This window comes from Mus caroli, unplaced genomic scaffold (assembly GCF_978045245.1).
Source record: "Mus caroli unplaced genomic scaffold, Mus_caroli_1 scaffold_16, whole genome shotgun sequence".
Lineage (NCBI taxonomy): Eukaryota > Metazoa > Chordata > Mammalia > Rodentia > Muridae > Mus > Mus caroli.
This window is the reverse complement of record NW_028227271.1, coordinates 29,211,925-29,224,338: the sequence shown is the minus strand read 5'-3', so window position 1 is coordinate 29,224,338 and position 12,414 is coordinate 29,211,925. Positions and strand designations below refer to the sequence as shown.

At 51.4% G+C, this 12,414-nt stretch overlaps 1 protein-coding gene across 1 annotated transcript; it reads right to left on the bottom strand.

The window, feature by feature from the left end:
* Positions 1-552: 552 nt before the first annotated feature.
* LOC147000755 (ly-6/neurotoxin-like protein 1) lies at positions 553-7,785 on the bottom strand. The gene is made up of 3 exons (XM_085831543.1): positions 7,734-7,785; positions 4,078-4,176; positions 553-1,075 (listed from the first exon to the last, which is right to left on the bottom strand). Exons 1-3 carry the CDS (start codon positions 7,783-7,785, stop codon positions 864-866), a joined length of 363 nt encoding a protein of 120 aa, XP_085687669.1. The 3' UTR covers positions 553-863.
* Positions 7,786-12,414: the final 4,629 nt, after the last annotated feature.

The window sequence follows — 12,414 nt, the reverse complement described above, 5'->3', positions numbered from 1 at the left end:
GCAACCCACTACAGACACGGGAGGCCTGAGTCCAAGGCAGAGGCACCACTCCCGCACCTGGGCTTATTAGTGCATTAAGAATTTCACTTGGCACTGTCTCATGGCCACCTGCATGTCTCTGAGGATGAAGTTGACCAAGAACCAGAAATGCCCAAGACCCGACACCTCGGACCAAGCAGACCTGAGCATGTATTCTTCTCCTAGGACAGCATTGGGGAAGGGGTGGCGAGATGTTGCTGCCAGGGAGACAAAGCAGGTTTCTCCATGCCCAGGGAGGACGGATACCCATTCTAATTCCCAACACAAAGCCCAAGATCTGCCTTACCCCTACACATACACGTATTATGGGAAGTCAGGGAGGGGATCTTTTAAAAGCTGGTGTTCAGTTAGACGGTGCCCAAATCTTACAATCATGCCATATGCCAGGGGCACTTCATACATAGAAGAGGCCCAGGAACCCAGATGGCCAATATATAGCATCCTTTCAGAGAGAGGAGAGGGTAGTACAAATGCCAAGCCTAAGGTTGAGGGTGGAGGGAGTTGCGAGAAACATCAGCTCTTCCTACTGAAGGTAGTTAGCTAGGTACTCCCAGGACTCTGAAGGTCTCATAGAGGTGAGGGTCTTGGGGAGGTGTGTCCTTGTGCCCTCTTGGAAGATTTCCTGAGGCAGGAGAGCTAGGCTCTGGGGTAGGAGCCTTTGGGACAGGTGTCATCATCTTCCTTTCTGTGAGAGAGGGAAGATTGAATGTGTCTTGGGGTTAATGGTGAGAGAGAGAGAGAGAAACAGCCTGGGCTGGGTCGGGGTAGGATGCTGCCGAGGTTGCAGACAGATCCCCGATGATACGGAAAGGCCACCCAGGCCCTCACCAGGCAGCTCGAAGTAGTGCCCACAGTAGGCTGATAGAGGCGCTGGCCCATATAGCCCCAGGGCTGCCGGTCAGGCCTGAGGCAGCACTGCGGTTGCACTGGCTCCCCTGACAGCAGGAGACAGAGAGGGCACGGCCATCTGAAGACACGGTGCTGTTGGGGCAGGTTGGGGCGCAGGACTTCATGACCAGGATGCCACCAGGGTTGGCTGTGGAAACAGGAGGAATGGCCATGGGTATTGTCCCCATAGTACCTGCAGCTATCACCACCCTGCCAACTCTCAGGAAACCTGCAGTCTGGGGACCACATGCTTTGAGGGAAATTCCTGGGTCTCTGAGTGTTTGAGGTGGCAGCTTGGAGGTGTCCCAAAGAGCCTTGTGAATGGGTGTCCTTCCTCAATGTCTGTGGGGACGTGTCTTCTTTATGATGGACTGGCCTTTGTGACCTCTGAAGCCAAGGGCTGAATTGAAGACTCCTCTCTCAGTCTCTGGGTCTCCCACTTTCCTCTATTTTCCCTTTCCTGGGAGCTGATTCTCTTCTCCTCTCTTTTCTCCATCCCTTCCTTCTCTTCTCCTCTGGGATTCAGATACCAGAAAAGAGGCTTGAGCCCCATTTAGCTCTCACACCTCTTGGATCTGGGATGCACTAGATAGGCTGAGTGACCATAAATCTCCATGGTCTACATAGGGGCCTCTCAGTTTCACAATCTTAAGGAAAACTGAGGCTGGGCTTACAAGGGGTGTCTCAGGAAGGACCACTGTGAAAGACTTGTTCTCTTTCTGCATGCACATGGTGGGGATGACTTGCTTTGTATGTACACACGCAGAGGGGACAGCAGGACTCCTGAGAACGCATGGTCCTATGAAAAATAAGAACTTTCCCTTAACCTGCATTGTTCAGAGGTTCTGGGAGCTATGACCCCAGCCCTGTGTGCAGGGGCCTCTAGCCTGGCGTTGGCCCAGACACGATGGTGATGGAGGTGGGATAACTGTTTCAGGATGCTTCTATGCTTTCCCCACCTAGAAAACAAAGAACAACGGTGGAACCAGTCTTTGCCTCCACCCTTCTTTAGGGGAATGAGAAAACTGTGGATAGTCTGAGAGTTGCGCTGGTGTACAGAGAGTATGGGAAACATGTCAATCGTTAGTTGGCAGTAGTGAGTGACTGAGCTCAGTGCCACTTCTGATTAATCTTCTCCCTGGCCTTGGCCTCACAGAAACTGGGAGTCAGAGTAGATTGCAGCAGCTGCTCCTAGATGAAGTAGTACCCAAGGCCATTGGCAGGTGCTACAAATGGTTTCTACCTGTCCAGGCCCCAGAAGCACTCACTGTAAGGATGCACAGCCTCCCCCTGGGGCAAAAGGGATGCTGGACTTCACATCTTGCAGTAAATGCCCAGTTCTAAAGTAGGAACCTTTACCATTCCCGATAAATCAGAAGAGAAGTGGCCTCCGTGGCTGTGTGTGAAAAAGTGCTAGGAGTTATAGACACCCAGGGCACCCTTACTTGCCCAGTGTTTAGAGAGAGAAGGCCCTGATAATCCTCTATTCTCTCTCCCTTGAAACCCAGCAGCCAGAGGGGTTCCCTAACCCATGGGAATAACACGCAGCATCTGCAGCAGAGCACAAATATCATTGCACCCTTTCCTTCCTCACCTTGAGGTCAGGAAGACCCTTGGCTTGCCTGTGTCACTGCCCTGGATAGGGGCAGGGACAGATGCCTCTTTCTACCCACAATGGACTCTCCTACCAAAAGCTCTTGTCCCCAACCAGGTTGCTTCTCCAGGGTACTTTCTGCTGCCTTCTGAAAGATATCTTTCAACTCTGCTTGGCTGTGACCGCTGAGGACCTGGAGTATAGCAATGGCTCCACATAGCTCAGTGTTCCCACATTCAGCAGACACTTTGGGAGATGGGTGGACAGACGACAGGCCAGATAGATGCATGCTCAGCAAGGGGCAGATGGGCAGATGTCAGAAGGGCAAGGACAGGGCAGGGGCCTTGGGATACCAGATGGAAGCTGTTGCCCAGGGGATGGAACTATGGGAAACTTTGATTTCTGGGTATCTTCAGGTCCTCACTGTTTTCCATCTTTATTTCAGCAGAGCTCCTCTGATTAGGTCTTTGTTAGATTTTTGGATGCTGGACAAAGGTCCCATCCTTGATGTTCTTGTCTTGTGCTCTGGGCAATTGCTGGGCCTGCAGCCCACTAGGTCTTTATCTCTTGCAGCACAATTGTGTAGACAGAATGTATGCCAGAGTAGAGAGAAGTATCACATAGGGTCTGGGCTGGGTACTTGTATGACTCTACTAGGATTAGATTGTCTGCCTCTTCATAAAATAGGGGTGACTCCAAGTCTGGGCTAGAAGAGCCATGTCACCACTGGGATTTGTAGGTAACTGCTCTTGTGGACAGCCCCAGGCCATAATGGGAAGCCACCTGGTTTCCTTTCCCTCATCCCAGAATGGGATCTTGGACGAAGCTGCCTAATGACCATAGCATCTTTCACTCCCTGGGGCCAAAGGCCTCATGACCCAATATCAATGGCATCAACAAAGAAAGGACCCCCAAACCCTTTGAGACCTAGAGGTGACATTGCCCACCTGAATGCTCAGTCTGAAAAGTCTGTCAACCTCTCTGCTAACACCCATGTTTTCTTCTGGCACCACTTCAGATAAGTGACCCCTGCTCCCAGCTACTCCAGCACCAAGCCTGAAATCTATGATAGCCCAAAATATAAGTTTGAGACCCCAGCTTGGCCCCTCTGCTCAGAAGAGAAGCAGATGGACCACAGAATGTAGGAAGAAGAGAGTCTGGCCTGGGAAGTACAAGGGACAGTACTACTGGTCAAGGGTTCTCGACAGTGGCAGGATTGAATTCCAGAGTCATGGCAGGGTAGCCAGGGGCAAAGGCTATGGCTAGCTGATTGTAGACAGGAATGATTTGAGAGAGCAGTGAATGTCCAGAGGGGCCTGGAATACCAGGCTGTGATGCCAGTATCGTCAATATTTCATCTTACATCCAACCCTCATCCCACCTAATTGTCAGCCTAGTTCAAACTGTAAACTAGAGAATGATGGTGTCCCTAGGGTCTGAAGTGGGGATACTGCAGGCTTCTGATGTGGAGGATGGAAAGAGGCTAAAGGGGGCTGGAAAGCACTTGTGTAGTGCTGGTGAGGCGAGATGGGGCCTGCATGGCCCAGGGTACTCACTGGCCCGAGTGATCACACAGTACTTGTCCGTCAAGGCGCACTCCACGAGAGACTCGCAGTTCTCGTGCCCACAGCACACATGGCAGTGCAGGGCCCGGGCTGGGGGGAAGCACAGGCCATCAGTCTGGGCGGGGGGCTGAGGCTTAGTGCCCAGCCACCTGCCTAGTGGCCCACTCAAGGTCATTCTCTCTGATCCTCCTTTCCCCTCCAGGAGTTCCCCCAGTCCTCTGGGAGGGTCTGAGAAGCTAGGACCTTCATGGTAGTGATTCTGACATGCTCCCCCCTGTAACCTCTCTGGCCCTGTGTATGTCAGTATCAAAGTGTCAGCTTGAGTTACAGGAAGGTGTGTGGTGTGATGGCATGCTACCCTCAGGCTAGACTCAGAGGTTTCCTGCCAAAAGCTTCTCTGGAACCTATGAACTCCTTAGTTATCTGCCTCCCTGCTCTGTGTTTATCTCTCTGTCAAGGAGTCTGATAACATTAGTAAGTATAAGAGAGCTTAATCAGCCAAATGGGGCGGGGGCAGGATCAGATGGGTAGGTAGTTGTATGTATGTATATACATATGAGTGGGTGGGTGGATGGATGAAAGGGTGGATGTATGGATAGGTGGGTGGGAGGATGGGTGAATGGATAGACAGATGGGAATATGCATGTATGGTTGGATGAGTGGACAGATGGATAGGTAGAAAGGTAGATGGATTGAAGTATGGATGCCTAGATGGGTAAATGGATGGGTGGGTGGATGGATGGATGGATGGATGGATGGATGGATGGATGGATGGATAGATGGATGAGTGGGTGGATGGATGGATGGATAGGTGGATGAATGGATAAATGGGTAGATGGATGAATGGATGGATGGACAGATGGGTGGATGGATGGATGGATGGATGGATGGATGGATGGATGAGTGGGTGGATGGATGGATGGATGGATGGATGGATGGATAGGTGGATGAATGGATAAATGGGTAGATGGATGAATGGATGGATGGACAGATGGGTGGATGGATGGATGGATGGATGGATGGATGGATGGATGGATGGATGAGTGGGTGGATGGATGGATGGATGGATGGATGGATGGATGGATGGATAGGTGGATGAATGGATAAATGGGTAGATGGATGAATGGATGGATGGACAGATGGGTGGATGGATGGAAGGATGGGTGGTGGGTGGATGGATGGGTAAGTGGGTGGTGATAAGGACTAGATGGATAGATGAGTGAATGGTTACATGTGTGAGCAGATGAGCAGAAGAATGGGCAGACCGATGAATAGATGGGTAGTGAAAGGGTGGATGGATGAGTATGTAGGTGCGTGGATGTATGGGTAATGGGTTCATGGGTAGATGGGTGTTAAGATGAATACATTGGTAGATGAATGGGTAGGCACATGAACAGAGGGATAGATGGTGGATGGCGGAAGGGATAGAGGATCAGGAAGAAATACAGAACCTCTAATTCTTATGACACCTAATGTGACAAGCTAACGGCAACAACTTTTTGTGTCTCTAAGCATCAGTAGGTACTTAGAGCTGTTCATCTGGAGGCAAGGAAACAGCCTAACCCTGCCCTATTCTGCCCAAGGCCTGTTGGTGGTCCTCACCTCCAAGCTGAAGGCAGAGGTTTCAGGGAAAGTCTGCCAGTTCTGGGGAGCTGGACAGGCTCCTGAGGTGGGTAGCTCCAGATGCTGTGACATGGGCCACAGCTTTCAACCACACACACACACACACACACACACACACACACACACACACACACACACACAATGACAAGAGGTCCCCTCAAGAGAACACAGGCTACCTAGGTATGGCTGACTCGTTGGGCCAGAAGGGTGGCTTGGGCAGAAGGCACAGCGATTACTCCATGGTGGTTTCCTCTGAGAGACCGTATGGTTTGTAAGAGGGTAGAATAACCTGCGAAGCCCCACATCTGAGCCCACGTGGGTGAATTTCTGTGTGTTTGAGAACAGCTGCACTGGCCAATGATGCTGAACTGTAGAACCAACGTCAATTTGGAGGGTTGCAAGGACCCCCCAGCTGCAACAAGACACGCTAGGGGTTCTGGTACAAGGGCTGAGCTGCTGGGAAAGATGTCTTTGTGCCCAGGCCTTGGGAGGGGTGTCCTGTAAGGAGTGTCCTGTAGGAGTTTCACCGAAGGGTATTGAATAGCAGGTATGTCCTGCAGAAATGTCTTACAGGGAAGTGTCCTGTAGGGGTTTCTCCGTGAGAGTGTCGGGTAACAGGTGTCCTAACAATGCACTCCTGCCTGGACCTTGTCAATTTTACCCGTGGAGTTAGATGACTACACCTCCCACATAAAAGTCATCAGTATTGAAGCTGTGGAGGCCCTGTGTTGAGAGTTGGGAGGTATTCGTGGCACTCTTTTCTGGGATAAGAGATATACAACGAGAGAATGCTTCTTCATTGGAAGTATCTCCTGGCTATGATCTTTCACCCCATACAGTACCTCTTCATACTAGTCCCCAGTCCTGTTTGGCTGGGGAGACACTCCTTGGTTATTCTAGGCAAGGACCTCATAGTAGTCCAGTTTCCCCATTGTGGTCCCCAGAGACCTTCTGCCCTAGGAGCTGGTGAGAGTCCCTGGCCTGCCCTCCTTAAGCCTTCAGAGCCCCAAATGAGTTCCCAGTAGGCTCTGTCCTGCAGGAAGGCTATAAGGCCAACCAACCTTCCAGGAAAGCTGAGCCTTGAGGACAAAAGTGTCCCAGCCAGCCAATGTCTCCACCTTCTGACTCAGACCTGTCACCCTCCTTGCCTGTAGTTGCTTCCTGCCTCCAGGGCTGATGGTCCCCACTCAGTGACTGTTCCCTGGTCTGATGCTCCCAAGTATCTTCCTCTCCACATTTCCTAAGTGATGCTCCCAACCTAGTCCTGACCTCCTCTCTGTTCCCCAGGCCAGCCTCCAGCCCTTGGGGTCTCCAGTGTCTCTCTACCTGCCTTTCTTCCCTCCTACATGTGTGCCTGATGCCTAGACTGCTTCCCAGGATCCTCTTCTTTTCCTTCCGCCCCCTCCTCACTCTCAGGGGAAGTTGATGGGGCTAATTATCCTGGAGATGATAATTATTTCACTGATAATCACAGGCTGAAGTACCTCCCTCCCACCTCCGGCCTCATTTCTGTCCCTAAACCAGGTCATCAGTGTCAGGGCAGAGTGGGCTGGAGAGGTTGACCTCCAACAGTCTGTCTTGTTGATGTCCTTCCTTCCTTCTTCCCTTCCTTCCTTTTTAACACAAAGAGTCCTACATCCCAGGAGTGCCTCATCCTGAGAAGAGGGGGCAGGGGAAGAGTTAGCTGTTCTTGCTAAATCCCAGGACCCAGTGCACACAAGTGGTACCCAGGGTACTTCCCTTTTCTGCACCTCTGTCCTCTTACCCTAATTTTGACACTCCCCCAAACATACACAAACAGTCAGATAGGTACCACATACTATCTAAAAGGAAGAGGCCTCGCAATCTAGCTGGGCAGGGAGTCACCATAGAAACCTTTTCCCCATCCCCTGCAACCTCCTTACCATGCCAGTGCCCTAAATGGTACTCCCCCCTCAGCTCTGAAGCCCCACCAGCCCCAGACTCCTGCACCCTTCCCAGAGGCTACCTGCCTCCCCTCAAACCAAGTGCAGCCAGAGCCTTACCCAGAGAAGCACACACAACAGCCAGCAGCAACAGCACCAGGAGGGGCCTCATCATGGATGTCCACCAGCAACTGGGAGCCACCAGGGAGAGGGTGCCTTTATAAGGCCACAGGGTACCTGGGATACCTGGTAATTTGTCTGGAGGATGAGCTTGGGGCAGCAGGGCTGGCCTGACTCATGTCACCCAGGCTCCCTCACCTCACCTCCAAGGTGCCCTTTGGCCTGCCCTTTGGCCCTGAGCCAGCAGCCTCCCCTTCTGGTTACCAGAACCCCAGAGACACTCCAAAGAAGTAAGGGTGTCAGTGACAGCCCTGTCTTGTAGTCTGAGATGAATGTGGCTCTCCCTTGGGGGTCTGAAGACTGGCCCTCCTGAGTACCACAATCTCTTGCCTCTGCGTTGTTCTCCATCACATCAGAGAGATAGCAACCCCAATTTAATGGGGGAAGCTGGCTCCTTCAATCTCAGTGTGCACACAGTTGCTGAGGACTGTGTGGAAAAGGCCAATTCTAACTTGGAGGTCAGGACTGAGGCTCTGTCTACTTAGAGGTTGATCTGGAGTGGGAAGTCTCATCAGGGCAAAGGCTAGGTATACTGGCAGCCTGGTGTGCATCCCATTCCTGTATCTGGCCTCCATACTGGGAGCTGTGCAATGGCCGGGGGTCCCAGGAGAGATAGGAAATGACTTGTGCTTCTATTGATGATGGGGTCTTCTATTGTTGGTGTCTGAGGCTGAGAGATGGGAGCTCTCACATCCTTACTATCTCCTGTCTCTTCCTGTGGCTGTCCCTGCCTCTGTCTCTCCCTGCCCAGACCTCCTGCCTAGGCCTGCCTGGGTTCCCCTGGCTTTACGTGACTGTCCAGGTAGATCCTGGTTTCCTTAATCCTCAGTACAGGCCAATCCCTTTACCTTCAGACCCTCATCCAGGGTAGCCTTGTGCCCAGAACACACCCCCTTCAGGCAAATCACCTTTATCAAAACATTCTTAGCCCCTACCCTGACCTGTGCCTAGAAGGTATCCATACAGAGCCTGAATCCCTTTCTATATGCCTTCTAGAGGCCCAGAATCCTTAGGGCCTCTTCTCTGTCTCCTGTGAGCTGGATCCAGATGCTGGGACCTCACTGGGCTGTGAGTGGCAAAGGTCAAGGAGGGGGTGGGGGAGGGGAGGTCACAAGCCCAGAGGAGCAGGGAGATGACTTCCTCACCTCAGCACCAGGGCTGTAGAGTCTCAATCTGACCACACACTGTGTGCTCCAGGCAGCTCGGACATCTTACTTGAATGGTTTCTCAGACTCTTCATGCTTTGGGACATATTTGTTTCTACTAAAGAGGAGCTGACCTTTGTCAGGAGCATACAGAACACCCTGTGTGAGCTATGAGGATCTCATCTTTGACTGCTTCCCTGTCCCAAGGGCTTTAATATGCTGCTCACCAATGAGGTGATGTTGGCCATAACCTCTGGTGTTCCCCAGTCTCTTTTCTGCTCACCTACTCCACAGACTCATGTCTGAGCTTGGAACTTCCTAAACATGGATTGTGATGGTAAGTGAGCCCCAGGGCCCAGCTGCGCACAGCAGCCTCCACACTCCCTAGTCTGGAGCTGGGACTCAACCTCCTGGGATACCATGAGGCTCTCTGTCAGGCTAGGGAGTCTGCTTGCTTAGCCTCCAGATGATTAGCAGTGATGTAGTAGCAGAAATGATGTGATGGAGGTGACCTTGTGTTAGTCAACAGTACATGGTCCCTGGTCATAGGCCTAGAGAAAAGAGGCAGGCCCAGGACTGTGTCCATAGGCTTAATATTTCCTACAGGTAGACTCCAGGTGGGCACCTGGAGGCATATCGCCTCCTGGAATGGGTCTCCATCCCTGTACCCACACAGCCACAATTTGAGAAGCAGAGGCATGAGGAGTGCGCAAAACTGGCACCACCACTGTCCCAAGCAGTGAGCCAGCTTCGCAGTATCAGGCTGGGAACCACTGATGCAGAATGCAAGCATGGGGGCTTGGGATGGTGCCTATGTGCACTTGTGTGGTGGGACCCACATTGACAGAAGCGATCCATAGTCAGATGGCAGCTGGGCCAGGGACCAGTGGGCACTTCCTGGTGAAACTGCAAGGCAGCTGCACTTCCAAGTGTGAGTGGAAGCTTGAAAGTAGAAAATTAGCCAGTGTGAGAATAGGCCAGGACCTGATGGCTTCCGAGAACTCTGCTGGCAACGTAGGCTGGATCGCACAGGATACCACTTAAGTCAAGGTGGCTAATTTGCAGCTCTTCAAGGGCAGTGTGTCCTTTAAGAGGGAACTGATGAATGCTGACCCTAACCAATTTCAAAGGGCTTTTAAGGAGTCATGGTTCTGTGGCCTCCGTGGGGTGAAGCGCTACCCTGTCCACCAGTGGAAAGAGGAGAGTCGTAGGACCTGCTGGGGTGGAGCTAATGTATGCTGGGGCTGCAGCTGTCTGTGATAGCCTCTTGTTAAGCTAATGAGCTACCTGAGTCCCACTCTCATGCAGCTAGTTATAGCCTAGACTCTCCTAGATGGCCCATAATTAACATATATCTTTCTAGCCTGGTATTAGCCTTTACTCCCAGATGCCAACAGGGGACAAGGTTTCCACTCCTGGGAAGTGGAGGGTACATGAGGGAACCTGGCATGGACCAACCATCTGAGCCAGATCCAAGGAGCTCAAGCTCACTTCAGAAGAATTCTGCGTCCCTATCAAGAGCCCAAGACCTTTCTGTAAAACCAAGGGCCTAACTTTCCCCATCCCCTGCCCCCGTGTACACTTTGTCTAGAGACCCTGGCTTCCTCCTACCTTTCCACCTTGCCTTTTCCCACCTGTGCTGGGAACTTTGCCAAACAGCCACTTCATAGTGTATGAACTCACTCTATGGGAAGCAGCACAACCATCCATCCAGAGGTTCACTGCACATCCTATCTTCAAACGTCTAAACCCCTTGTGAAAGATAACATGGGTTTGTGTATGGCCCGTGCCTGCTCTGTGATTCACAGTAAACCAATTCTTGCTTGCTTGGAATGGCTCATCCAGCGTAGATGCAGTAAAAGTTGTTCTTCCTTGTTAAGGGGACACCAACAGTGAAGAAGGGCTGGATGTACCCCTCCCCCGCCCCAAAACACACTCAAGACTTTTGGTCCGGGTTAGTCAGAGGCGTGGAGACAGAGCCTGTGAGAACAGATTCTGAGGGCTGACTCCACTTTATAAACCGCAGCTCAGGCTCTTGTGTGCCCATAGGTCACTTGCTGATGCGGCCCCAAACACACTCCCAGACCTCTCTGCATCTCTTGGAGCTGCCAGAGTCCCTCTCAAGCATAGCTGGCAAGCCAGGAAGGAGAAAGTGGGCACCTGAGCAGAGTGACTTTGCCTAGTTAGTGAAGGACCTGGAGCTCAGTCAGTCCGAAATTCCTCTCCTTTCACAAGACATAAACTGAGTCAGAGTGAACAAGAAATCAGAACTTGAAGTCAGGCCCCTCATCTAGCAGGCAGGTGATGGGATTGGGGCCTTGAGAAGGTGGGTTTAGGGGCTCCTGTATCAAGTGCCCCACAAGGGACCCTTCTTTTCAGGGAAAGCAGGATAGCTTGGGAGCACAAGGCCTATGCTGGAACCAGTCAGCAGAAGAACAGGAGACCTAGCCTCTTTCTCAGGGGAGAGGCAGGGTATTGAGTTATACTTACAATCCGAGACCTGGGCTAACATGCACCCACACTGCTGTGGGCATTAGGTCTGTCCCAGTCTTTCCAACCCTTCTTTGTCATCTGAAAGATCAAGATCAGTGATAATCTTGAAGGCAAGTAGAGGGTGCCCCCAGTTGCAGACTAGACAGAGAGACTGATATCTGGTCAAACATGCAGCACACTTTCCCAGTGCTCTTGACTCTGAAACTGCTCTGTGGTGGGAGAAATGGCTGACCTAGCAGTGAGAGTGGACTGATGAGCCCAAAGACAAAGCATGACTCAGGCTTCCATTTTCAGATGTAATTCACATGCTCACAGTTTACCCCTTCAGTCACTTGGTTATCCACAGCTTTCACCAACATCTGTGTCTGTCCCAGAAACCAGTCCTGTCCCATTGACAGTCCTGCTCCCAGCCCCTGGAAAGCCCACAACCTACGTTGCATCCCTAAGGACTTGTCTCTTCTGGATGTTGTATGCTGTTGGAATCATACAACACATGGACCCTTGGTTCCCCCAGGTTGCAGCATGTGTCAGCACACCAGTCCTTTTTATGATAGAGTAGTCTCCCTTCCGTGGACTGGGCCACACTGTGCATACCATGAACCAGCTGGTAAAGATGAAGTTATGCAACTCCATGAGGGACCAGCAGTCCAGGACAGCCAGGGCTACACAGAGAAACCCTGTCTCAAAAAACCAAAAAAAAAAAAAAAAAAAAAAAAAAAAAGAAAGAAAGAAAATGGTAGACCCTGGGTATGGTGGTCTGTTCCTATAATCTCAGAACTTGGGGGAGCTCTAAGATCCATCACAAGACTTTGTATAGAGATCATTGGTAGAGTCTGGCGTCTACAAGGCCCAAGAGGCAATTCCCAGTATCACACAAAACGATAACAAACAAACAAAGAAACGAGGAGATTCATCTACACAAGAGAATTCCACGAGTTACTTAGTTATGTGGCATCCTGCCCTGGAAAGAGGAGAGCCCAGGA